Source organism: Orbicella franksi, chromosome 13 (genome assembly GCF_964199315.1).
Source record: "Orbicella franksi chromosome 13, jaOrbFran1.1, whole genome shotgun sequence".
NCBI lineage: Eukaryota > Metazoa > Cnidaria > Anthozoa > Scleractinia > Merulinidae > Orbicella > Orbicella franksi.
The window spans coordinates 23,892,038-23,919,849 of record NC_138157.1 but is presented as its reverse complement, the minus strand read 5'-3'; the positions used below and the strand labels follow the sequence as shown (position 1 = coordinate 23,919,849).

At 40.7% G+C, this 27,812-nt stretch overlaps 2 protein-coding genes and 2 pseudogenes across 2 annotated transcripts in view; 1 reads left to right on the top strand and 3 right to left on the bottom strand.

Annotated features, from left to right (window-relative positions):
• The first annotated feature begins 600 nt into the window (after nucleotides 1-600).
• LOC145465124 (uncharacterized) lies at nucleotides 601-1,224 on the top strand. Its single transcript, XM_081448897.1, has one exon. The coding sequence runs from the start codon at nucleotides 601-603 to the stop codon at nucleotides 1,222-1,224; it is 624 nt and encodes a 207-aa protein (XP_081305023.1).
• A 3,860-nt stretch (nucleotides 1,225-5,084) lies between these two features.
• The window catches only part of LOC145464958 (protein O-glucosyltransferase 2-like), a 176,052-nt gene continuing 153,324 nt past the window's right edge, over nucleotides 5,085-27,812 (bottom strand). Inside the window, exon 10 of the mRNA XM_081448771.1 lies at nucleotides 5,085-5,351. Coding sequence (XP_081304897.1) covers nucleotides 5,334-5,351 — 18 coding nt within the window. The 3' untranslated portion in view covers nucleotides 5,085-5,333. The remainder of the gene's footprint in view (nucleotides 5,352-27,812) is intronic.
• Nucleotides 22,576-23,748, bottom strand: LOC145466211 (uncharacterized; annotated as a pseudogene).
• LOC145464961 (uncharacterized) lies at nucleotides 23,755-25,910 on the bottom strand (annotated as a pseudogene).

The window sequence follows — 27,812 nt, the reverse complement described above, 5'->3', positions numbered from 1 at the left end:
CTTCTGTACAAAAGAAGAGGGATATCCGTTAGAAACAAGTACAGATGACAGATGTTTCTTCTCTCCAGCGATTACTGATGGTTTGGTCACGAGATGTTTAGCCCGGTCGTACAGACACTTCATAATACCACGCTTTACTGACTGAGGGTGGTGTGAATCATACGCTAGGTACTGATCAGTATGTGTTAGTTTCCTGTAGACACTGGTGGTAAGGCGGCTATCAGGTTCTCTATAACCGGATGTGTCGAGAAAGGCGATGTTGCTGTTATTCTCGATCTCCATGGTGAAACGGATTGATGGTTACATACACACATACATACACACATACACACACACGCACGCACGCACACACACACACATACATACATAGTAGTAGAGTAGTAGTAGAAACTTTATTAAGAATGTCATCAACCTCCTAGCTGGGAAAATACTCCCCTACTAATACGGGGACATAACAAAAACGAGTTAAATTAGAAGAAAATACTAAAAAAGAAATATATACATACACATATATACATACACACATATCCATCCCATCCATCCATCCATCCATCCATCCATTGCACAGCCGTGGATCTGTTTGTATATGCAGTCTGTGCAATGGGCAGTCCAGTTAGCCCCATTGTTGCTAACCTCTGTATGGAAGTGATCGAGGATTTAGCTATCAGTACCTCACCAGTCCCACCAAGGGTTTGGAAACAATATGTTGACGACAGCTTTGTGATTATCAAGAAGGACGCCGTTTCTTCCTTCCACGATACTCTTAATGCCTGTGATCCCAAAATTTCTTTCACAATCGAACTTGAAAACAACGGCCAAATTGCCTTCTTAGACACCTTGGTTTCCAGACGAAATGGAGTTGCCTTTATTGATATATTTCGGAAGCCAACCCATACTGACCGTTATTTGGATTTCTCTTCCCATCATGCAGAAGAACACAAAATCAGCACGGCCTCGACCCTCTTGTTCTGGGCATCCAACCTCCCTAGCAGCTTTGAAGGAAAAACACGTGAAACCAATCATGTTAGGGCCGCGTTAGAAGCTAATGGTTACCCACCGGCTGTTATTTCTAACATTCTCAATAAGAAGCCACCCCCATCTACAGTTCCTCCACCAGAAGAACTGGTTTCTATGTTCTTCAAATGGGCTGATCCAGGGTTGTGCATGTCTCCCTTACATCAGCGGCCTAACCGAGCCCCTCACAAGATTACTCCGCAAAAATGATATCCGAGCTGTCAACAAACCACTTAAAACCCTTCAACAAGAATTCCCGTCACCAAAGTTCAGACAACCCTCAGATTTTCAATGTAATGTTGTTTACAAAATTCCATGTAAAGACTGCCCTTGGAATTACATAGGAGAAACCGGAAGATGCTTCCAAACCCGAAAAAAGGAACATCAACGAAACTTGAAGAACTATTCAAATGGCTGTAATGTTGCCAACCATGCGTGGCAAAACAATCACTCCATTGATTTCGACAATGCTTGTGTCATTGACAAAGGCAATTACCGCGTTCGGAAAACACTAGAATCTTGGCACACAGCAAAAACCGTCGACGCGGAAAACAACTCAAAACCGTTGCCTAGGCAATACTCGATTTTATTGTAATCAGGCCTCATTTACATTTTTATCTTTTAGCTTTTTTCACGCTTGTTTTTATTCTCAATTTTTTCGCAGCCCATTCGTATATATTTTCGCTTGCGCGCCACATTTTTCATTCGTGAAAGGCTATAGACTGATAGCCGAAAGCTTATGTTTTCAATATATTTTTAACCAGAGAGCGTTTTTATTCCAATATGTCTTATCCTGGTTACAGTTCTATTTTTACCATGAGTTTAGTCTTATCCGGGTTCAACAGTTGGTAGTTATTAAAACACCACTTACGCAAGTTTAGTAAATCCTCGTTTATATCGGTTATTGCATTTATTTTATCTTCGATCTTAAAGGAGACCAGTAGTCTACGTCGTCGTCTACGTAGCACTGTGAACTACATTTTCGCGGAACAGCGGGGAGGTCATTTACATAGATGCTGAAAAGAAGCGGGCCCAGAATACTTCCTTGCGGTACACCGCTGGTCACGGTCAGGAGCTCAGATGAAGTAGAATTTATACGTACAACTTGTTGCCTGTCGCTTAGGTAGCTGCAGAACCATTGTAGACAAGGGTAACAGGCACCGACGTCCAGCAACTTTGATATTAGGTTTTTGTGACTGATGCTCTCGAAGGCTTTGCTCATATCTAATAGTACCATAGCCGTTAGCTCTTTCTTATCCATGGCGCTAAGTATGGCGTCGGTGGTTTGAATTACGGATGTTTCAGTTGAGTGCCATCTTTTATTTCCACTCTGGTTCTTTGTTAGCCTTTCCTTTGAGAGAAGATACGATGTGACTTGATTATGGGCAACCCTTTCACAGACTTTTGATAGAATAGGTAACAACGAGATGGGTCTGTTATTGTTTGCTTGTTCGTGATCTCCGTCTTTAGGAATAGGTGTAACTTCAGCTACTTTCCAAACAGAAGGGAAGGTTGAAGCAACAAAAGAGGTGTTAACAATGGATGTGACTGCAGGAAGAATAGGAGCGAGGCAGTCTTTGATAACGCGGATAGGGATCTTGTCATTCCCAGGGGATTTGTAAGACGGCATAGATGTTATTATATCTTCTATATGTTTACCATCTGTGACACGAAATGAAAACTGTTCGGACAATGGGTGTTGTCTCGGAGTAAACCAATTTTCATTGAGTTCGAAGTTACATTCATTAGCCAACGATTTAACTTTGTTTACGCTATTTTGACCGACTGAGACGAAGAATTTGTTAAATTCGTCGGCAACAGTTTTTTCGTCTCTGCTAAAAGTTCTCCGAGAAGCTGATTTGTTGGGAAGGCAGAGGCGAATGGCCTTCCAGATGCTGTTGGTGTTGTTCGGATTTTTCTGTATCTGGTCGGTAACAAATTCTCGCTCAGCGATTTGTATCTCCCGTTTCACCTCACGCCTGAAGTTTTCGTAAGCTGACCAAGCCATGGGATCGTTAGTCTTCTTAGCCTTCCTGCGCCAATAGTCTCTGGTCTTCATTAGTCCACGAATATCTTCGGTCACAACTGGATTTGGTTTCCCGCGAACTTTAAAGGTCTTAAGAGGAACGTGTTGATCTAATATCTCGTTAAACAATGAGTTAAATGTGTACAGTTTATCTTGGATATCGCAGAAGGTATCTATGATAATGATGGTTGTTGACTGTTTAGGTGTTGCAGGAAGACGTCAACTCTATCCCGATCCAGGATGGTGAAAGTATCATCTACGTAGCGTTTCCAGATCTTAGGCTTGCAAGGTGCGGACTCTATTGCTTGTTCTTCAAATATCTCCATGTAGAGATTAGCAATAACCGCGGATACAGGGCTCCCCATGGCTGCGCCGTCTCGTTGTTCGTAAATCGATCCGTTGTAGTGGAAGTACGTAGATCTTAATACGAAATCCAAGAGGTCCGCTATTTGAACTGGTGTAAGTGTCGTACGGTCAGCCAGGCCTGCGTCGTTCTCCATTTTTTGTAGCGCGGCTTGTACGGCGCCCTCGATCAGTACATTGGTAAACAGTGACTCTACGTCGAAAGACACCGTGATCTCGTGGTCCTGGATCTCTTCACTGGCGATGGTGGAGGCGAAGTTAGTTGCGTTTTTCACTGTAAAGTTCGAGTTACCTGCAAGAGGAGATAATACGTTAGCCAAGAAAGCAGACAGGTCGAATGCAAAGGTGTTGACACACGACACAATTGGCCTAAGCGGTGTGTCGGCCTTGTGGATCTTCGGCAAACCATAGATCCTAGGTGGTTGTTTGTGTCGGGGTCTGATCTTATTATAAACCGCCTCTGATATGTGTCCATTCCGTTTCAGGGTTAGCAGCTTCTCAGATAGCTTCCGGGTCAAGCGGTCTGTCGGATCTTTGTTGGGCAGCTGGTACGATCCGGAATCAATTAGCGCTGACATTTTTGCGTGGTATGTGTCAGCGTCCAGGATTACGCTGGCACGACCTTTATCGGCTGGAAGAACCATGATGGAGTTGTCCTCTTTTGGGCTTTTAAGAGCCTCCTGCTGTTCCTTCGTGATGTTGGGCGTGGGTGGTTGTGCCTGTTGAAGGATGGTGTTGACGGATCTCCTGACTGTGTCTGCTCTCTCCGCATCTAGTGGCCAGACTGCTGACTCAATCTTGGCGACGATCTCGGGGGCTGGGACGCTCGTAGGAGTCACGGCAAAATTTAGACCTTTCTTCAGTAAGGACACCTCAGCTTCGTTAAGGGTCCTGGATGACAAGTTGATAACCCACTTTGTTCTGTCAACAAAAGTTGTAGGAGAAACAGAAGACTGTTTCTCTCGCAAAAGTTTCTCAAACTTGCGCTGTTGACAGTCTTTGGTGGTATTAAAGACTCGCTGGATAGTGGATTTAACCTTGTCGAGTACCTCTGCAGCATCATCCGCAGAAAGAGCACATGTTATGCTTTGTGCAGTATGATTCTTCCCCCCAGGAATCTCATGGATGCTAGTTCAGCGACTCATAAGCTTTTAAGCTCATGAGTAAAAAGGTACCTAAAGTTTAAAAACTTTAGGTACCTTTTTCCAACGTCGATGCCGCTCCAGCAATAGAATAGGGTCAGAAAACTTAAAACAATCGGACTCTCGACGAGCAGCTCGAGTCTTTTGAGTCCGCAGTTGAAGTAAAAAAAAAAATCAGCGTCTTTAATATTACTGATTTAATTCGGTATTACCCTCATTAAATCAACTTCTACACAGATCGTTTTGTGGTGGGGTTCATAACCTTGCAATCTATTTTTCTAGGAAGAGGTCCTCAGATCGAATCTGCCACACCCTGGTATATTTCCTTTTTCTTGATTTCCTTTGTTTTGTTTCCCTTTTTTTCTTTTTCGGATACATTAATCATTTGCCTGCATATATATATTGAAAATTATAGGCATTGAAGACATAAATGAAATATACACTGCATCAGACAAAAGTGAATTAGGCAAACACGTAATATTTAAAATTCATGGATGAAAAACGTTTAGTTTTAAACATTTTAAGGTTATCAAGGCTCCTTTTTCACCACTCCACTATTCTCAGCAACAAAGGTCACCATTACGATTGTTTATTACTCGTCCAAAACTATCAAATACACTCATGAGCCATAAAAGGAAAAAAATTTACAGAATCAACCTATCGAGTGAGTGCCATTCTTCACTTCAAACCTACAACTCACTCTTGTGCGTGCACGCAATTCACGAGTTAAAAATGAACAAACTAAGACACAGGCTATGTAAACTAAGCTTTTCCACAACAAGTCGTCTTTAAAGTTCATCATGCAGCTGCAAGATATGAAAAAGAAATACATGGTTAATATACATGCCGTTTTCATGTAAAACAACAATTCTAAACGCATCATTATGTACCTGTACAATTCTTTCCGTTTCAAGGGGCAAACACCTTAAGTGGACGAATTGGCCCGACACCCTTTTATGTGGAGTACTGTTTGTGTCAGAGCTGTATAATTTACAGTTACCAAGTCTGGAAAGGGGATGAATATGTAGCTGGATCCAGCTATTTAGCAAAACACTTAATTACTGGTCCCCTTGGAAACAGTTAGCTTTGTTTCCCCTCGTTAAGTGTAAAGTAATAAGGCAAGAAGAAGTCAAAGTAAAACGGCTGGTTAGTGGGTGACGTTTAGATTTAGCCATTGCTAAGAGATCATAAGAGCGTGCATTAGATTCTACTAAACTCTAGGGCCCGGTTGTTCAAAACCGCGATTAGCGCTAATCAGTGATTAAATAGCTTAACTGAGGAATAAAATTTAATCACGATTAGATTGTGTTGCTCAAAGCCTGATTAGCGCTAATCAAACTAATCGATGGGTTAAATTTAATACACCTCTGGAGGAGGATTAACTCCCTAATCTGCTGATTAAACTTGAAGAAAAAAATTAATGTCTGGCTTGTTGTTTCATCTCCCTCGTGTTAGACAAATGTTATCGATATAATCACAACATACTTGCTTATAGCGAGTTAAAGAGCTTCGGGCTCGTTAGGGATTTGGGAGAGCGTCCATTGAATACATCACAAACCTCATAGAGGTGGATTTGCGGAGAAAAACGAAGCATGGCCGTGCTTTTGAACCAATAGACCAAAGTGCTGCTAGCACTAAGATTTTATGATAATGATATTCATAGTGGTACCCTTCATTAATTGGGAAAAAAAAGATTTAAGTTTTGTAGTTCTTATGACTGATAGGTCTTGTTTGGATTATTTCTTTCATCATTGCCGTTTTCGTTTACCCAAGTGCTGGTAAAATTATTTCAACCTATCCTTTTCAATGCTTTTTAATATATGATGAGTATTCTGAAGCTTATCTCGATGAACATTGATGTCACTGATTTAACCTTTGAATTCCATTGGTAATTCTTTCTCATTTCGTTTAAAGATTACCCCAAGTGAAGTGTCGGGGATCTAAATCGAAGAAAGAGGATGTCTGTTTACCACAAAGGCATGTCGGTGCATTTCCTAAAATAGCACAAACCACATACATTTTGGCAACACTATTTAGATAGCAATTCAAATTCTTTTTTCAACTCAACGAATTTAAGGTGAGTAGTGACATCCCCCAAGTGACATTCTACTGAAATTCTAACTTTACTTATAACAGTATTGTAGGCCTGCATCACTGGAGTCACAACAGCATTCTAGCATGAAACCTGTAGCTATATACCCTGAATTAGGAGTCACTGACTGAAAATATGGAGAATCACTGGCCAGGTTCAAAAATCGAGAATCCTGAAACTTTGCCTAAAGAACACTTTCAGGGAACTACTTTTGAAATATATACAATTTAAAGTCTGAGAAATTTGCACAAAATAAAAATACAGCTTTTTGCCTTATTAAATAAGCAAAAGATGTCTGGAAAATAACTGACAAAATTCTCGGTATTTGCATTGAAACAAATTTACAAAACTAGAACACACGATGGACTCAGCATAAGAGCTTGACCTTTCTTCTCTCTAACAATAGGAAGTTTTAAATTTTTCAAGCATTTTGAGAGTTCTGTCGACTTAAGAAGAATTGCCTTTTCAAGCCCTTAGGAAAACGAAAAATTACATAGTTTTACGGACTTTAAACGCACCTTGGTGTCTGATATGAATCGTTTTGATTTTGAGGTGCGCATATTTCCCAACACGTAAATTCCGCGATTTTGCAAAAATTTTGTATTTTGAATCACTTTAACGTTGCACTTTCAAGTAACACACAATGTATTTCCTTGGCAATGTTGCTTAAACATAGGCACGCAAGGTGTGCAAGAGTTATTTTTTTTGTGTGAAGTGTCGGAGATAGGAGCATTCATGGTACAGTAATTATGAGGTTAATTTGACATTTTTTCTTTGGTTGCGATGTTACATCGGTCATGGTAAGATAGCTAAATAGTACGCCATAAAATGTTTGACTGCACAAACTACAGTAATCTGACATGTCTCCAGATTAATGTAGATACCATCTTATTTTCTAACAGGCAATTTGATTCGTTCTTTGATACAACCCGGTGTGACACGCGCACATGCATAACTCCCTCACTCACCGATCACATAACCCTTCCAACCCCCAAGAGGAATTTTTGCTCAAAAATACTCAAGTTAATTTAGGGACTTTTTCGCATTTTATACGAGACGTAAGTTTACCTTTTCACACAACACAACACAACACAACACAACTTCACCGAAAATAGAAAGAAAGAGAAAAAACCTCTGACAGGTTGAAAGTCTGATTTAATTAAATTGCACTTTAACTTGGTGCCGCGCAGTCTTCAAAGAACATCTGAACAGTTTTCACACTTTTTACCTTAAAAAATATCGGACTGAATGAATGTCATCAAATAAAACTATTAAACTGCTACTGCGGAGACGTAAAAACCGTCCAGAAATGAAAGCTTTTTTGTTTAATGTCCTGGAAACAATAGCCGACAACTTGTCAGATCTAATTGAATTTACTCCCATATAAAAAACAAAAGTGTTAAGTTACCATTTGTTAGTAAAGATAACAAACATCTCGTGGGAAAGAGTGGTGACGATTCGTCCGCTCTAATTGAATTTACTCCCTTGTGAAAAACAACAGTGTCACATTACACTTTGTAACTAAAAAACAAAATATCTTGTTATATTTGCATGCAACAAGAACAAAACAATCGTTACCCGCACTTACTATTGTAAACGATAGAACTGTTTCAAATCTAAAGTCTCGTCCCCTCTAAAACATGTCCTAAGAACTAGAAGCGACGATTCGTGACCTCTAATTGAATTTACTCCTTGTGAAAACAAAAGTATCAAGTTACCTTTAACTAACAATAAAAATATCTCGTTGCATTTGCATACTACGAACTCACGAACTGTTTCAAACCTCAAGGCTCATCTCGTTCATTTAACTAAAATCCTCAGCCTAACCCACAGAAAATGTCGAAGTAAACCCGATATATGAATACTTCCTCCTCTTTTATAGAAGAATGAATACGGCCGTTCTGAACTTTATCGGGATCAGATCTTCTCACATACCATTTACCTTTGCAAAAAGAAATTTGATTGGCTGTTTATAGTAGATCCAATCTGATTGGTGTGACATACACACATCTCTCACTCACTCACTCACCCACCCACCCACCCTCCCTCCCTCCCTCCCTCCCTCCCTCACTCACTCACTCACTCACTCACTCACTGACTCACTGACTCACTGACTGACTCACTGACTCACTGACTCACTCACTGACTCACTCACTCACTGACTCACTCACTCACTCACTGCCTCACTCACTGACTCACTGACTCACTGACCCACTGACCCACTGACTCACTGACTCACTGACTCACTGACTCACTCACTGACTCACTGACTCACTGACTCACTCACCCATTGACCCGTAACATACTCGACGCGCCGACTAAGAGGTATTTTTTTGTAAAAAAAATAACTCAAAAATGTCTTGAATTTAGTCAACTGACTTCATCAAAGGTACAATAACGTCAAAATTAACAAAAACGCAACTTCGGGACCATATGTTCACAGTAACATAATGTGAGTCACCTTATTTTCACGTCATTTTATATTCACGACACCTATTGATCACGTCACTTTAATTTTGCAATTTTTTTTAAATCGCGAAATTCACGAAATTATGGTGTCGCGGAAATTTCATGTAATAAGGTATAATGATATGAAAAAAATTTCTGCGCAATCGAGGTTTTCTTATTGCATGACACACATCTTGGTTTGTAATAATCAGCAGTTCTTATTTATAACTGTTTCAAAATAACTTCCACACCATCAAAGTCATCAGGTGATACAAAGCCTGAAGTATTCTCAAGGTAGTTGAAGAACGTTCAACCTCAGCTCCAAAATTAGACATCATTTAATCATATAAAAAAGAGTGTGTCAATGCGAAACGCTGAAAATTATCATGACGCTTGTAAGAAGAAGAAAGATTTTCAAATCGCGTTTGCGAGATGTTTTCAAGCCTACAATGAATATTGTTATTTCGCTGACAACCCCAAAGTTAAATCAGACATACTGAATGCTTGTCACGGCATAATGACAGGAAAAAGGGAATTCGACGAACGTCTTGAAGAACGGTTGCGATCCATTCAACGTACCACGGATGAACTTCAGCGGTTCCTCGCCAAGAAGATAATGATAATGTTAAATCACAGATTGTCACATGTTCACTAGTCGGCTCAAGTAGCAGAAAGTTGAAGAACTCCAAGACCAGTTCACGTGCGAAGGCTAAAGCCAAGCTTCTTCATTGTAAGTTGAGATAAAGAATCTGTTAAAGCGCCTAGAGATGGAGCTTCAAATGGAACGTCAAATTACCAAGATGAAAACCCAGGAAGATGAACTGAAGCGCTGGATTGCTTTATTAGCAGCAGAAGGTGAAATATGGATATTACATGGTGGCAAGAAGATATGAATTCTATTTTTGAGTGGCAAGAACAATATCTCACGAGTGAGCGCAGCGAACAAGTGAGATATTGTTCTTGCCACGAGAACATAAAATTCATATCTTTGAGCTAACGTGTTATGTTCTTTTTATTATATAGACATACTGATGACGGCATTTTTGACGATTTTCCGAAGATTCTCCAAAACTTGTCTGAGGGTCACATGAACACTGCTGAACATTTTCCGAAGATTGCCGAAGACTTTTGAGGAAGGCCCGAAGATGTTTCGATGATACACCAACGAATTTAAGTACAATTTACGAGACAAACTTGATATCAGTGAAATCATCAATATCTTCACAAGTGAAGATTTGGAAAATACGCCACTAGAGTCCTGGATGTGGTTTCGTATGAATTTTACGAGTGGTGTATTTTCCAGTAAAACACTTGCGTCTATATAATAAAGAGAGCTTAAGCTGTTGATGAACTTTATGAACCTCAGAATATTCAAAACGTGATATTGCGGCAGAGTTTACACATAATAAGCACGTGGGTGCTTACCATTTGTCAGAATAAACCGGTTGGGATGACCGTTGAATGGTAAGGGATTTTCCAAAATCAGCAAACCAAGCGAATGTGATGGCGCTTACCATTTGCAATTCGATTTATCCTAATTGCTTTCAGCCGATGAGAGACTGGAAACTGGAAAATTTAACAAATGCTTAGGAAATTTCCGTCATTCCGTTCCAAAAAAGAGGACTACCTCTGGAGGTGGTCTAAAATTTCCGAAAAGATTTTCCGGAAAATTACTGTTCCTTTTGACTTTCAACCGAAATTTCCGGAGATTTTTTTGGTTAATGGTAAGCACCCTGTGACTCCTTTCCTCCTAGAAAAGAGCCTCAGGCTGGATGGGCTGGATCGAACTTTAATATTGGCGACTTCAAGCAAGTTGGGAGAAACTATTCTAAATCAGTGCCAAACCCAAGTGCACAACCTTGGGACCCAGGACCTCCGCAGAACACCATCAGTGGTGGAGACCTGACTGGTTCCCAACAGTTGCCATAAATTTTAACAGAGCAACAAGAAGTTTTGTAGCTTATGACGTACACAATTCGACAAGGATTTGAAATGCCCAAAAGAAAACTTTTGACCTTGAATGGTAACCCGCTTAACTACTGGTTGTTCATAAACAACTTCGAGGTCAACATCGCTAAGAGGGTACCGGATGCTAACTTACCTTTTTAACGCTGCACTGGGAAGGCTAGGGAAGCCATTAAGAACTGTGTCATAATTTCAGGACCAAAACAGGGCCACACGAAAGCACAAGAGATCCTGTACCATACATTTGGAGAGAAATAGTGGAAGGTCCTCATATTAAGAATACTGATGTCACTGGAAATGTCATGTATAGTTAACCCTTGACTCCCTAAGGCGAACAGCAGTTGTTCCCAAATCGGCAAATAAAGACACTCTCCTGTGTACAATATGCCATTTGAAAGCCACCAATCAGCTTATTTAAGAATTGACATCAGCAGCTATGAAGGAGGTAGACATTTTGAGAGAAATTGCTTTAAAATGGGAAAATGAACGAGTCGAATTTAATTCTTGAATTTAGTGCGGCAGGATGAATTAAGTTCCGTGCGATTACTTATAGCACGGTAAGCCTTGCCGTGCCATGCAACAGTAGGGCGACTTGCCTTCAAACGGTGTGCTCTTGCCGTGCTGAACTGAATTCATAGCCTGCTGCACCTGCTGCCATTGCTTTCTAGCATTTAAAATGGTCTTGAGCAAAGCAGACTTCTTCCGATCTTCGGCGCGACTGAGTTAAATTTAACATTTAAACCCACCACTGTTCTTTTGCCATGACACTGTAAGGCCAAATTCTTTTGATTTCAGCACAGCAGTAGCACGACGTTTAGACTAGGCCGAATTCAAACCGAGTTCAGACTACGGGATAGACAGCAAACAGTCTTACTCTCTTTTTTTCAAAAAACATGCTTGCTTGGTCCAGGTGGATCTTTCTTTGTTCTGTTAAAGTGCCTATGAAGTAAATAATAATTGCTGCTTATTTGAAAGACTTTTGAAAGTAAACAAGAATGGCATTTTCCTTTCTGGAATATCTTTTTTCGTTGTAGTGATATTTACATTTTTGCATTGTGTAAATGAGGAAAGTGATGATGTCATAACTAAATCCACTTGAACCGTGAGTAAAACTCTGAATCAAGAATATCTCTAGAAATATTGGACCAGTGATCTTGAAACTTGGCACCAGAAATGTAAATCACAAAAGAAACAGAATGACACCTTCTGTGTTGTTGCCATGGCAACACTCTTGGCTCCAATCTCTTTCTGTGAAATACTAAATATGCCCATTTGCAACTCTTTAATCAAAGTGGAACTATCGTTACTCGTGGATATGGAAGTGAGGTTTATTAGCAAAGTTGGTCACGACACAATTGTCCCACCATCTTTACAGCCATACTGCAAGGCATATAGACACCAACAGTACAATCAAATTAAGAATATAAATGAGCTCAGGCTACTGAGGCTACAAAAAGCAGAAGTATTAATAACATTGATTGACTTTCATTGATAAGCTTGCACAGTCAGCCAGTAATTCACTAAGGCATACAGCCATACTGCGAGGTAGACAACAACAGCACAATCAAATTAAAAAAAATACGAGCTCAGGCTACTGACGCTACAAAAACCCAGAACTATTAATAACATCGATTGACTTTCATTGATAAGTTTGTACAGTCCACCAGTAACTCAGTAAGGCATACAGCCATACCACAAGGTAGACAACAACAGTACAATCAAATACAGACCATTCAGTTTTACAACTTCTACTCAGTATTAATGGCTAAAACAATAAGCGAGTTAATAGGTTATCGTGATTTTATCAAGTAAGAGGAGGGCCTCACATATTTTAGGATCAGCTTTAACTTTCTGAAGTACTTCATTAAACGCTGTAAGGCACAGCTTGTTTCCATCTTGTGCGTCAACCGCGACGGTTGTGTAGGGGCACTTTTCACAATCATCACTCCTCAAGAAACAGCTGCACCTATCACAATGTACAACCGCAGTTGCCATTGGCTGTAACACTCTTCTTGAGCACCTCACACATTTATTCAACGAATGTGCACTTATTGAGAATGTCTTGTTTTACCTTCGAAGAACACCATTTCTCACTACCTCAGATTCTCGCTTCAAATAAAAGAAAACGCAGCCAGAAGACCCTTGCAGAACAAAAAGTACTCTGTCAAAGACATGTACAGCTATTCATGAGCAATGGCGGCAACCTGAAAGCCAGCTGTCACAACTGTTTAAGCTGTGTTATGATTCGCTCGAAATACTATCCGGATAGCGATTGGCTAATTATTGAGCTTCTGGTTACGAGTGACTAAGTAATTACCGTCATTTGCATACGACGTTCTAACCTGTGTTGTGATTCACCCGAAATACTCTCCGCTTTTTCACCTGGCGATTGGCTAATTGATCAAGCTTCCGGTTAACCGTTAATGAGTTACTCATTTGCATACAAGTTCCCAAAACGCTATTTTTCTTTACTTTGAAAAGCCTTTCAAATAAGCATCAATTATTTTTACCTCACGGGCACTTTAAATTTAAACTTCGTTTTCCATCAAGATCAAAATCGAGACACATGTCAACATAAAACTTACTTTAAAAGACCACTCTCCTTTCTAATATTTGGAGACTAATCAATTGTCTATAAATGGGAAAGACTAACCCCTATACGTTTCTGCGGGGATTTCCTTATGCGTCCAATTGATTCCCAGAGACACATAAGATTCACTGTAAATATCCACGAGTTGATGTTTATTCCACAGATTGTCCCGAATTAACTCAAAATGATTACTACAATACCTTGATTGATCACACGTTTTTTACCGGAAACGAGATATCACATGATTTAATAAGACGAGATTCATATATTCTATGATAAGCATGTGCCTAAACCTCAATAATCTAGAAATTCCAATTGGAGCTAATTGAAAATATATATTAAGCAATGCCAGTCATGTAATACATGTAGGGTGCTTAGTCTATTTAACCCTTTACCCCCTAAGGTGAGCGGCAGTTTTTCCCAAATCGGCAAATAAAGACACTCTGCCTGTGTACAATATGTCATTTGAAAGCCACTAATCAACTTATTTAAGAATTGACATCAGCAGCTATGAAGGAGATAGACATTTTGAGAGAAATTGCTTTAAAATAGGAAAATGAACGACTTCAAAAATGTATCAATCTTCTACTATATTAGGTATACCACTAAACTATAGCTTATTTAGCAACTCTTAGTGCATAGCTTGATATGAAACAAGTGTTGCATTCCATTTGCATCCCGAAAGAGGAACTAAAAACGTCTGGGGGTGGTCAACCATGTCTTGGATGGGAGGGGGTCAAAATTTTAAGACTTCAATGAGTAGATCTTCACAAGACAATTTTCATGGCAAAAATTCATAGAAATCTATCAAGTATTCAGAAAGTTATGACCTTGTGTGCCAATTTGCACTCTTAGGGGGGTAAAGGGTTAACTTGGAAACTATATTTGGGCTCTTTCCTCAGTTTTATGTAGTGTGTGTGAAATAACAAAACGATGTCGGAATAAAGACATGGATCAACTCTCTTTTTGTATCTTTCCTGCTTAGCATGGCCAATAAATGGAAAAAAACAGACTCAGAGTGCTCAACAGAAGAGTGCTTTGAACATGCTGTATTATGCAAATTTGAGAAGAGACTGTCGCATACTTTTAAATTTTACCTGTGTGAACCTCGACTGCCCAGAATTTTTTTCATATTATTATAGTAGAAATGACACACTTTCACACAGTACTTGTTTTGGATCCATATCGGACATAACAAGTTAAGCCCGTAAAACTACGCAATTTTTGCCATTTTCATACGGGCTTGAAAGGGTAATTTTTCCATGGTTGACGGAACCCTTCAAAATGCTTGAAAATTTAAAACTTCTTGTTGTTAGATAGAAGAAAAGTAAAGCTTTTACAGTTTATCCCGTGTTCTAGTTGTTAAAATTGTTTCAATGCGAATACCAACAACTTTGTCAATTTTCCGGTTATTTTTTGCATATTTAATGAGGCAAAAAGCTGTATGTTCGTTTTTTGCCTTGCTCTATCAAGATTTGATATAAAAAAATCTGGGCAATAAAGGTACACACAGGCAAAAAGCAAAAGTTTGTGATAGTCTCTTCCCAAATTTGCATGATGTGGTATGGTTTAAGAACTCTATTGTTGAGCACTCTAGTCTGTGGTTGTTCCTTTGTCAGGGACGGCAGAGCCGGGCCCCCAATTTCAAGCAAAAATACATAAAATAATAATTAAAAACCTCTAAAATGTAAAAAAAGACGAAAAGCAACTAAGAACTCGCTTGTAAGCCCCCTCCCCAATTCAAAATACGCTCCGCCATCCCTGTTTGTGGGCCATGATTTGCAGGAGAGTTACCAAAAGAAAGTTAAATGCATGTCTTGATTCCAACATCGTCTTGAAACTTCATGCAAGTTCCATAAAACTAAAGAAAAACCCGAAATAGAAAGACTAAACACGTTACAACGTTACATGTATCAAGTGTCATGTAATATATATTTCCAATCATTCTAGATTGTTGAGGTTTAGACACTTGCTTATCAAGGAAACATGTATGTGCCAAAGTATGTACAGTTGATTAGTCTGGAAATATTTCAAAAGGAGACTGGTCTTTTAAAGTGAATTTTAGCATTTGTCTCGATTTTGATCTTGATGGAAAACGAAGGTTAAAGTTGACAGAGAATTTAATTAAATGGACACAAAGAAGTTTTACTGATGTGATCTGGCTGCTAGCTGGAACAAGCAAGCAGGTTTCTTGAAAAATAAAGTAAGATTGTTTGGTCTATCCCGCAATCTCCTTGTTTGGAAGGCCTAGTCTAAACATCGTGCTACTGCCTTCCCGAACTCAAATGAATTTGGAGTGGTAGTGACATGACAAAAGAATGACGGTGGAAACAAACATTGAATTTAAGGTATCAGTAAGGGGAAAATTTGCAATTTTGCATAATTTTACTTTTTTAAGCGGTTGGATAAATCTTAAAGTAATCTTTAAGATAAAAAAAACTCCACGAAAAAATCTTTTATCTGCCGCTAGTTATTGCGCGAGAAGGATTGTTTTGCATATTAATAACTTAATTGAGAGTTGACAAGTTCTGTCAAATGAATTAATTATCGAGGCAAGAAGTCACATGACATCAAGATCATGCTGAGTTGACACGCGATTCGCGTGCCATAATCAGTGGCGGATGTCTTCGAAGAAGACAGAGTGATCTTGCCCGTTTTCATCGGCTAAAGGAAGGCCAAAGAAGGCGAAAAACACTTTCAACAAAGAGTGGGCCGCTAAATTAGCGGAAAGCGGCAAAGGGTTCGTTTTACAATCAAGAAAAATTGCTGGATGAACGCGACAACGATCGCGATCACGAAGCCAGCGAGCAAGCCGAAATGAGCGCAAGCCGCGCTAAAATACTGTTGCAAGAAACTGTCGAAGCAGAGGAGATTGACGAAGAGAAGTGGACGAAATTGAAAGGCAGATCGATTGTACAAAATTAGAATCAGCAGTGCAACATTTTTTTTTCTTACCCAGCTATTGTCATTTCTTCCAGTATCTTTGCCTTTGCATCAACATCAGTCGATGTAGTCCCGTTTACGACGTCCTCTCCAGCGTTTCCCTTTGTGCGCTTGCATTTTCTCGGGAACTTTCTACTGGCCTTCGGCATGTTAACAGTGACATGGTCATAATTTTGAAGATTAGTCAACCGATACGAAAAATTTCGAACGCTAATATAGTAAATCAAAAGATAATTTCACGTTTACTAACTTTGGAATTCTGACTTCACACATGAAAAAGCGGTTTATTCACCGGTGAATAATTTACCGCGCGCCGTCGCGGAAATTTGTACCTGTTCCATGTTAACTGTCACAGTCCTATTGTTATACAGAAAGTTGATTCCTCTGCGGTGTCTCCCTTGGTGTGATAATCTCATAACACATTTTTTCTCTGTTTCTCGAAAGTAAAAAAATAGGCGAGTTGTACGTGCATTTCGAGTTCCAGGTCGGCAGCCCCTGGACCAAATTGGCTGAAATTCGGAGAGAATGTTGTCAGAACGATCGCCGACAAAACCGTGTCTGCGAATTCTGATTACTCTTTTCATTAAAAAGTTGTGCCTTTTTTTCGCGGGCAGTCCTATTTTTTTCCCTTTTGTAACTTTATCCTCTTGTAAAATAATAACAAACGCATGTGCCAAAAATCTGAGACACGGTTTTTGAGGTTAATGTGTGAAGAAACGGATGCCATGTTAATCGTTTTCTCCGACCTAAATTTAGCGGGCGTATACCTTGATTTATGGGTTCGTGAAGCTTTGTAAATATATTCACATTTTCGAAACACGGTAAATTTTTACCGTTTTAAACAGGTCAGGTCATAATCTGTAGTTATTAAGCTTCCAGTAAATATACGGTTTATATGGGTTTTTGTTAAAGCCACGAACGCTAGAGCGGGCCGCGCGCGGATGGTCAAATGGGTTATACTGATACCTTAATTCAGTCCTGCTGACAATCAGAATACGTTTGCTTTGCTGGAGACCATGTGAAATGCTAGAAAGCAAGTGCATCTGATGCAGCAGGCTATGAATTCAGTTTGACACGGCAACAGCAAGCCGTTTGAAGCCGAGTTGCGCTGCTGCCCTGTGTCACGGCAAGGTCTAAGTAGTCATGCCGACCTTAATTCAGCTTGCTGAACTGAGTAAGTGGTTTAAAACATCGTGCTACTGCCATGCCTAGGTCGAATTTAATTCTTGAATCAAGTTCGGCATGGCAGTAGTACGACGTTTGAAATAGGCCACATGGCCTGCAACTTCTGTTGGGATGCAGCACCTTGCCTTGCCAGTTCGTCAGCGAAAACCCTATGCATCCCTGTGTTTAAGACATATGTGTTGCTGACATTCTTGTTGGATGAAAATCCCCAGGTATCAGATTGGTGAGCTTGTATCAATTTCATGGTACAATTAAGAAACTACTGTTGCTTCAAAGCACCTGCATGGACCACAGTAACAATTATCTTGCGCTAACATCACTTTCTGTGACATTCGTCAGAATGTTACAAAAATCTTAGGTGTGCTTTCATGTCACGATCACAGTTTTTAAAAATCAACCAAGTGAACTATGTTTGGATTTTCAGGTCTCTGACCACAAGTTCCACCAGCAAAACTGCAAAAGTCCATCCTAATGCATGAACCTAATCACCGAAATCTAGAAATCTCATGCGGGAGTCTTGAAACACGCATTCTTTATACGATGCCTTGCATGCACACGACTCAATATCATTGAAGGGACACAATCAGCAGTGGGACCACACTGACCTGGACAACAGTTTTCGGCTCACTTTGAAAAAAGTTCACCTCAACCTGAAATCAAACTACATCTAGAAATCTGTTTAAATTTTTGCAGTGTTTTGCGTGATTTTCAATTGTTTACTGAAAAACCTGTTTTTGAGTGTAGTTTTGCTCATCCTATGATATAATTTTTATCATATTTGGTTAAATACAGTATGGATCACGACTCTGTGATATGTACATTAGCTATGAAATGATATCTATTGCGCATGTGCGCCAGCTGACTGTGTCCCTTTAATGTTTTACAAAGGAATTGTTGTGCAGTTATTCAATATAACTAAGAGAAGCATTTAGGTGGCTATATAAAATGGCGTTTCTGTAAATTAAAACAAAAAAATCAATGCTGCCATGATCAATAATCCCACTTTTTGCTGTTTTTATTGCTTGTAAACTGAACTACAGTTTTAAGTTGTATGACATTGTTTACAAGTTGAAAACCTATCATTGGGTAAAACCTGAACCAGTATCTCAGTAGACCGAACTTGAGAGAGTCGTGGAAATGAAGCCTTCAGAAGCTGTGAATAACTTTTGGGGACAGGTTTCAACTATAAAACAACGATTTAAAACTTTCTGGAAGAATTTGGAAATTGAAAAGACTGTTATGTGAGCAAGGCTGCCAGTGTTATTATTGTCATATCTTATCTCATCAGCAAGCAGAGAAAATGGCAAATGTTCCTCAACTAACCGATTACCTACATTTTAATTGTCTATTTAATTAATCTCTTTAGTTATAGGCTGAAGCAATAAGTTTCAAATGCTCGCACGTTAGCGAATACATTTACAATACAGCAGCATCTCATTTACCATAATTATTATCGTTACTAGTAGCATAAAAGAAAAGAAATCGAAACCCACATGAGCGCGTATCCTGATTAAACACCGTTTTCTTCAAAATACCTCACTATTTCCACCTTCTGCTATCACTGACCTATATGCTAAGTTAACTTTTGAGTTGAGAGTTAAGGGTTATTTTGAAATCCATTACAGGCCATTTATTAGGACTTCTTTCAACCTGAAAATCTTAGTGTCTTTCATTTTTTTTCAGGATAATCCAGTTTTATCCTAATTACAAATACAACTTGAAAGGCACACATGTACACATTGTAGACCTATTTTTGTTACAAGCAAATATAACAAGGTAATTTTATTTCAAGGTGCAAATGGTAACTTTGTAGAATAAAAACAAGCAATAAAAAACGACATTTCGATCTCCCTGAGATCATTTTCAAGTTGTAGAAAAGGCAAATGAAATATACATATATAAGTACAAATTAGGGTGTGAGAATGTCCAACGATAAAATATGTTAATACAAGCACTAAAATGTTAGTGTTAAAATGATAAAATACTATAAAAAACTACATAACTTTGCACAGATTGAATCTGACTGTTTGTCCAAAGTTGGCTTAAGCTCCTTTACAAAGAGAATTTCGTAGATCAGGCAGTTGAATTTACTTTGGCACTTTCTCAAGATCTTAAAATCAAGATATATGTCACTTGGGACTGTTCCATGTTGTTCTTTAATGTGATTCCTGATTGACAACCATCCTTTGTGTTCCTCAAAGCGCTGATAGATTTGCCGGCACTTATACCCGACATAGTTTGGATCGCACAAACCACACTTATACTAGTAAACAATGCGTTGCTGGTTAATGATAGGCAGCTTCTTTTCTTTTGGTTTGATCTTGAGTGCGATCTCTCAGCTTGTATACACGAGGTGAATATCAATTCCAATTTTGCGGCCTAGTTCTTCAAGTTGCCTTCACATTGAATTGGCTGATCTCTGATCCTTGGATGGTAACAATATTCTGAGAGACGCTTCATTTATGTTACATGCTCGTGTGGAAATTGGATTGCCAGAAACTTTCTTGGTGACTAAATTACTGATGGTCGATTGCAGCAGTTGGGCTGGGTACTGAAGTCGGGAGAATGTCTGTCTGAGACGAACACATTCCAGGTGGAACAGTTGCCAGGTAGATGACAGTTTCTCTGTTGATCATCCAAAACTTTTAATCACGGCTTGAATCATAATTTGGAAATTCATTCAGCTCATCAATTTTGTAATTTTCAATATCTCCTCAGTTTTCGGCAATTGAGTACGGTTAAACCTGTATAAGCAGACACCTTCGGGAAATGAGCTATTTATATAATTAGCTTCCAGGAATAAACATGTTCGTTGAAAAATCTATTTAATGTAGATCATTTCTGCAGTAAGATATTGAGTACTTGCGTCAGAAATTCAAAGAACTAACTTGACACAGTGTAATTGACTGTAAAACGGCCTTGGACAGTGCGATGTTCGAAACCCAGGGGTGGACTCCTATATGAAATGGTTGGGGATTCTCGTCGTCTCAGGTACAAATCAAGGATTCTTGTCTCACTTAGGGTGTTGATGACGAAACATCACCATTCTTAGCTGTCAAAGTATCCTTCAGGGTGAACTAGAAGAAATAACAATAAAAGAAATGCTCTCATTTGTTTTCCACTGATCTCTCAAGTATGCAAGTCGGGTCACCAAGTGCGTGTGGGATCCTTTCTTGAGCAGTGGCTAGTAATCAAACTTATTCCGTTTTAAGTGGTATCTCTTAGGGATCTAATGAAGCTCAAGCAACGCCCACATTAGTCTTCTTTATGACGCCAGAGAGGTCTGATGTGTAGGTTCGAGGCGGTTGACAAACGAGAGCGAGTCCCTCAGAGGGTTCCAAATATGATTTGTGCAGGTGATAGGTTGCAATCTGGGCCTGGGGTGTGGCGTAGATGCAATATGGCATGCAAGAAACGGTCACAGTTGAGGCCACCCGTTGGGTCTGTATTGGATATCAGGAGGCACTTAGTGGTTTTCACTGCAACTTCTGCTCAGCAATTCAACTGAGGGAAGCTGATGGAGGACATGCAATGTTGTACACCCCAGAGGCGTAGAAAATCTTGTGTGCCTTTAGCAGGGAACTCTGGGCCAATGTCACTGGAGATCTCCTCTGAAATGCTGAACATAGCAAAGAAGGAATGAAGATGGCGAACCAGACCGGCTGAGTCTGTGAGGTTGGTCCCAGCTGTTGAACTTAGGACTTCCACCCAGCTGGAAAGGCGGTCACCTATGACCAGGTAATGGCAGCCTCAGTAGTCAAAGAAGTCTGCAAAGATGGCTTCAAATGGTGATAATGGTGGCATAGATTGAAGAGGGGGCATGGCGGCCCATAAGGGTGTGTTTTTGTTGCAGTCTGTGCATCCCTTCCTAGTTTTGCGGATGTCCTTCGACATTCCTGGCCAGTAGACGATGGCGAGGGCACACTGTTCCATTGTGGAGGTTCCTTTATGAGCCACGTGTAGATTCTGTAAGACTCGGCGGCATAGGGATGGGGGGACCATGACACGGTCCTGATACAGCAGTATGCCCTCCTCAGAGTAGAGGGACTCGCAGATGGGGTGAAGGCTTGTCGGAAGAGGGTCGTTGCTGGCAGTCTGTTTTCCTTGCTTGATTAATTGTAGGAGATGGCCCAGAGAGGTGACTGTGGTTGTCTCTTTTGCCAGGAGATAGCAGCTAGCTCTTGGGTGGTGCTGCGGATTGTGGTCATAAATGCTAACTCTGCAATGTAAGGGAAGCTGGGTGATCCAAGAGAGACAACATTCTCTGTGCAGGATTGGGAAGGATGTCTTGAGAAGCATTGGTGGCGTGGTTACTCTTGCCAGGTAGATGTCTGATCTCGAAGCGCCATGGGAGAGTGTGTTGTTTGAGGCGAAACAGGCTTGAGTTAGTTATCTCATCCACAGTGCGGTTGCCAAAGATCTTCATTAGTGACTATCACAAGGTTGTCACAGCCTTGTGTAAAGTAGTGTGTCTGCTCTAAGTCCCAGGCCACAGTGAGGGCCTCTCTTTCAATAGCTGCATAGCGCTGCTCTACAGAGTTCAAGAAGCGGGAACTGGCCAGTGTCATTCTCCATCATATCCCCTGGGGCAGCAGTCCAGAACACTGGAGGGGCAACTGCAGTGTTCCTGAAGGAGGAAGTAACCGATACCACGCCTGGACCAGTCAGGGCCAGGGCAGGTACGCTTCTGTATGTTGAAGATTTCCACCCCCTAGCAGATAGCTTTAACAATGGCTTCCTTGGATGCTTGAAATGCTTCCTTGAGCTCAGGGGACTGCGAGAATTTCCAGCAGGGGCTGAGAAATGGTTAGAAAGGTCCCATTAAGTTGCGTAGATGGGCAGAGAAACTGTGATAGCCGCTCCAGGCATGTCACAGTCTTCCAAGTGTCCTTGGGGATGCAACAGGTGAGTTGGGAGGGTGACTTCATGGTTAATGTCCCATGTTGACGGAACTTGTTCAGTTGCCAGTTATCTATTGTGCGGCAGGAGTAGCTGTCGTGCTTTCGTGTGATGACCATCCTGACACCACGTAACGGTTTGCCATATGGCACACCCTTGATGACGCCGAGAGCTTCGTCACGGAGGTCATCGTACACTCGTTGCTGCCAGTGGAGGGGTACGTTGGCTGGTGTGTGGCCACTGGGTCAACATGTATCTCTTTGGGTGACCCCTCCATACATGGTAGCACACGATGAGGGCAAGTGTTGAAGGTGGATGAGGCATATCTGGCAAGAAGCCAAGCTTTCATCTTTGCATTGTTCTCAGGCCCACAGGGGAACGGCAGCTTGGAGGGACCTGGCAGTGCTGCTCTGTGCTGTAGACATATGCATATAGTGTTGTGGGTGATGGTGGGTACTGGACAGTTGTCATCGAGGGGTCGCATAGCGTTGTTTTCTGGTGAGGCACATGAAGCGTGTGGCTGTTTGTCAAAGTTCTCTCTTTCAGGTGGGGTGCCAGTGGAGTCGCCAAGGGATGGGAAGGTGCGTGGCAAAAGTCGAAGGTTGGGTAGTGAGTCGCAAGACAGGTACATATCCTTGACAGAGCTACTCACATAAACCATGGAGGGGCATCAAGTAATCTTGCCGCTGCCGGACTGTGTGGTGAGCTTGGCAAAGAATGCTCCCTCTATCAATATGGGCGAGTGGTTGGCTGTTGATAGGCTGAGGCTTATGGGGTGGAGTTCGTCGCAAGAGAAACCACAGGCTATGAAGTTGGACAGTGACCACAAATCTGATTGCATGCCAGTGTTGGCTATGGCAGATACTTTGGCATAGATGTCTGAGGAGGTGTTGTAGGTGCCACTGCCGGTACTGCCTGGCCAAAAAAGGGATATGGTGACTGGGACCCTAGGATGATCTCGTAAGCGAGCCCATTTCCACTGCCCCTTGGAGAGGATGTGATCCAATTGCACTGCTGATGGTTTTGTGATGGTGACATGTGTGGTCGTATTCCGGTTGTAACAACCTCTTCGTGGGGCTCGGGAGTATCAGGCACTCTTGGTTTGGAATGCTGCTGTTTGTGAGATTGGCTCTGCATCTGTGGCATGGACCCCTGGGGTCTGGGGCTGGCGCTGCTGACACTTCTTACGGTGATTGGTCCTGTAGCACTCAATGCATGTTTGGTGGGGTTTCTCATTCAAGGCTCGCGCCCCTTCTGTGAAGACCTTAAAGGCATTATGACAGCCGGGGCATGTCGCTTCCTTCGTCCAATCCGCTTGAGAGGGAATGGAGACAGGGCTTGGTGGCGAATTCTTTTGCTTCTGGAAGGAAGAGACAGTGGATAGTGAGGGGGAGGGAAGGGCATTACGGACCATCACTTTGGTTTCTACTAAGGCAATAACCTCGTTTATGGGTTTCTTGAGTATTCCTGCTATGCCCAGCACTTCCCTCCTGATGTCAGTGTCATAAAGGCCGTTCAGGATGACGTCACAGATGACATGGTCAATGTAGTTGTCTGAAGTGCCACAGGTGCACATGTGGTATAGGAACAAGTTTTTGCTTTCCCCGTACTTTAGCTGTGAAGCTTCAGAAAGGCTCGTCAAGTTCTTGCCGTAGCTGCAGAAGCTCTGTACGTAGCATGCAAGTGGTGAGTGGGATTACCGCTAAGGAACGCATGGCGGTGAACAGTTGGGACAGGGTCTCAGAGCTGGCTTTAAGATTGGCTTCAAAAAGGCTGTCCCCAAGTTCAGTTCCGGTACACTGGAATAGCTGGGAGGGCACTGAGGTGTACTCGATGCCTGAGCCTAAGCAGAAAACTTCCCAGTGTCTTGTGAAGATGTTGCACTCTTCTATTGTGACTCCGACATTGACCTTGGGTCGCTCAAGTTTTGGGCCTCCGGTTGCTGTAGGTGCTGGGGCAGTGTCTATGACGATAGGCGCTGGATCACAGTGGGGCAGGTCGTGATTAGTGAGAAGGGCAATTGCCAGTGCTTCAGATACATTGTCTGGCGTGAACGTGCAATTGGGCACAGAGCACTCCATGACTACCATGACTATGAAACCAACTGTTGCATGAAGAGAACTCCTTGATTGACTTTGTTTTAATTACAATGATGAAACAGTTCTACCGGTTGAAATACAGTATAGGTAAGCTAAATGACAAGAACAAAAAAGCTAAACCCAACAGAAGGTAACAGACTTACGATAATAAGTATAATCCGTCAATATAATCCATCCATGCAAAACGAGTTTGAATGTCAAAACAACATGGCTGACAATAAACTGGTCAGCAGTCCTACCGAGCCATCGGTAAATGGCCAGTGGTAGTCCCTTTATTCTCATATGGGAGTTCCCCTCCGAGGTTTCAAATGTCTAACAGGAAGTGACCCAGTGAAGGATTGATGGAGTGAAATCAACCCTCCACTACAGCTTGGAAAATAAAAATATTTTCCAAGTTAAAAATGGTAACTTGATATTTTTGTTTTTCATGGATGAGTTCAGGTGACCCTAAAAGCCGGAATGACGGAATGGCGGAAAATCACCCCAAATCCTAAAAGACGGAACTATAAATCCTGTCTCAGGGTGAAGACAAAAGTAAAGTCCAATACTTTCCATCTTTGGTACATTAAGGGGGAAGGAGTTAGGGGAAGTGGAAAAAGGAAATGAAAACAAAATCAACCTAACAGGCACAGGTTTTTGAAACACTGCACCCCCTCCCCTAGGTTAAATAATTATTTCTAATTTCTTGTTTTTTTCTTGTTGTTGTTAAGAAGTTGTTTTCTTTTCAATTTCACCTACTGAAGTGAGCACTGATTTTTGTGTAGCATTCGCAGAATCTTCTAGTCGTGTACGTAAGTGAGATTGAGCTCACCCAACCCCTTTTTACGATTTTTGCGTGCATGAATATAAGTTCTGCAGATATAAAATAAAGACCCAAAAGTTATCTTTGATCGTAGTTGGAGTATAATATCATGTATAACAATGTTGTTAGAGTTAATGTGCATCCAGTGGACTGCAGTTATTTCTCATTTATTGGCATAACAATCAGCCAAAATTGAAAAATTAATTGACTCGCTTTTAGCTTGTTTACGTCTACACACTTTTCACCTGAATTTTGACTGCATGTTCTGCATGAAACTGCAGTAAATATTCGAAATTAGATTGAGTTTAAATCCACTAGAAATAATATCAACGGTAACTAATATTAATGGAAACTGTCAATATCAACCATGTTAATGCAAGTTTCGTCGCCTAACCTTAAACTCAATGAGTAATTTTGGGGGGAAGTATGCTAAGTACAGTTGCTTACTTTAAAGTGAAAATAATGTCGAGTTAAAAATAACTGGAAATAATCTCAACAATAACTAACATTATCAGGAACTGTCAATATAAACCATGTTCACAAAGGTTGATGTCTCGCCGCCAAACCTCAACAACAAATGACTTCCAGTGAAAACCCATGCAACAGTTGCTTACAATGTACATAATAAAAAAAACACTGAGGTATTTGTGATAAGATTACTTTTCTAGCACTGTAAATCAAACCATATTTATGGCCCTATAGCCATGATTACATGTAATAAACGGGCTTAAATCAACTAGAAATAACATCAATGGTAACTAAATATTAATGGGAACTGTCAATATCAACCATGTTAACCCAAGTCTCATCACCTAACCTTAAAAGCAATGATTAAATTTTAGGGAAAAGAATTGGACTTTACATTTGTCTTTACCCTACGACAGGATTTATACTTCCGTCTTTTAGGAGTTGGGGTGGACTTTGTGCTGTTCTGTCTTTTAGGATTTGGGTTGATTTTCCGTCATTCCGTCCTTAAGGATTTGGGGTGATTTTCCACTGTTCCGTCATTCTGGCTTTTAGGGTTGTCTGATGAGTTCTTGCAATTAGAACTGACGAATCAGTGATTCCTGTTGTTATTTTTGTTTCCAGGAGGATTTTAAGATATAATTTGTGGTAATAAGTATTGTAATAAAGGAAATTTTTAAAAAATTCATATTTGACAGAGTTCTTCTTAAGGTTTTTAGTATCGAAATTGTGCAGACAATTCTGAAGACTCTATGGCAACAAGTTGAACCACAAATTAATTAAATCAGACTCGGAGGCTGGCTAAATAGAATCTTCGACATGGCTCCTCGGGCAACAACAGGTGAGGCCAAAATCGGTGTTAAAATGCTCCACCTTACAGTTATATTAGGCTGTCAAATGTCCCTTTATTTACTCTCATCCTATTGAACTAGATGATAATTATATTCCCCGGAATTATTGGTTTAGGACTGTACTTTGAATCTTTTACTTTCTTCTTGTACATTTTAACAATCCAAAGAACACAATCTTGAACAATCAATCAATCTAGTCGGTAACAATCGTTACAAGTTCTCTCGTGCACATGACTAATCTATCAATCAAATTGAAGCTCATGTGACCAGACACATTATGCTACATGTGTAATGCAACAATTGTGTTGAAAAGATAAACTTATGCCTGACATGCTGTTTAAAAAATGAAGCAAAATTGATAGTTAAGCAGTTGCAAAACATCACATACTGAACTGAAACAATGAGAGCTCATTCTTGCGTGTAACCACTTTTTGGAATGTCCAAGGTGGTCCTTCGACTATATATGAAACAATTCATTTCTGTAGAATCCGAGAAAGTTTGTTGGATGTGACAAACTTGCACTGTCAAAGTGGACACAATGTCCTTTGTGGAAATAAGGCACGGTGGAAAATTCCGTGGGTTATTCCCTGCCGTGTGCAGGCCCGTAACCAGGAGGGTGCACGGGGTGCATTTGCACCTTCCCACAGGCCCCGAAGGTCCGCATTTTGATACTCAATATCCAAGTCAAGGAGTGCAGTCGGTTAAACTGAAGTCTAAAACTTAACAGTGACACTTAAACAAAATCAAAGAATGGAAAAAGCAGTAATGTATTCACTGGGAAACTAAAACGAGCTACACTCTAGTAGCCTGAGCCATTCAGAACATTTCAGCGAGTGCACTGATGTCCGATGTTATCTAAATGAATAAAATTAATGTGCGCACGCTTTGCACGGGAGTTTAGACGAGCGAGCCAATGGTAAGGGAGCGA

What these genes read in the sequence shown, in the direction of transcription:
- LOC145465124 (XM_081448897.1), top strand. Translation starts at nt 601, where the DNA reads ATGGGCAGTCCAGTTAGCCCCATTGTTGCTAACCTCTGTATGGAAGTG.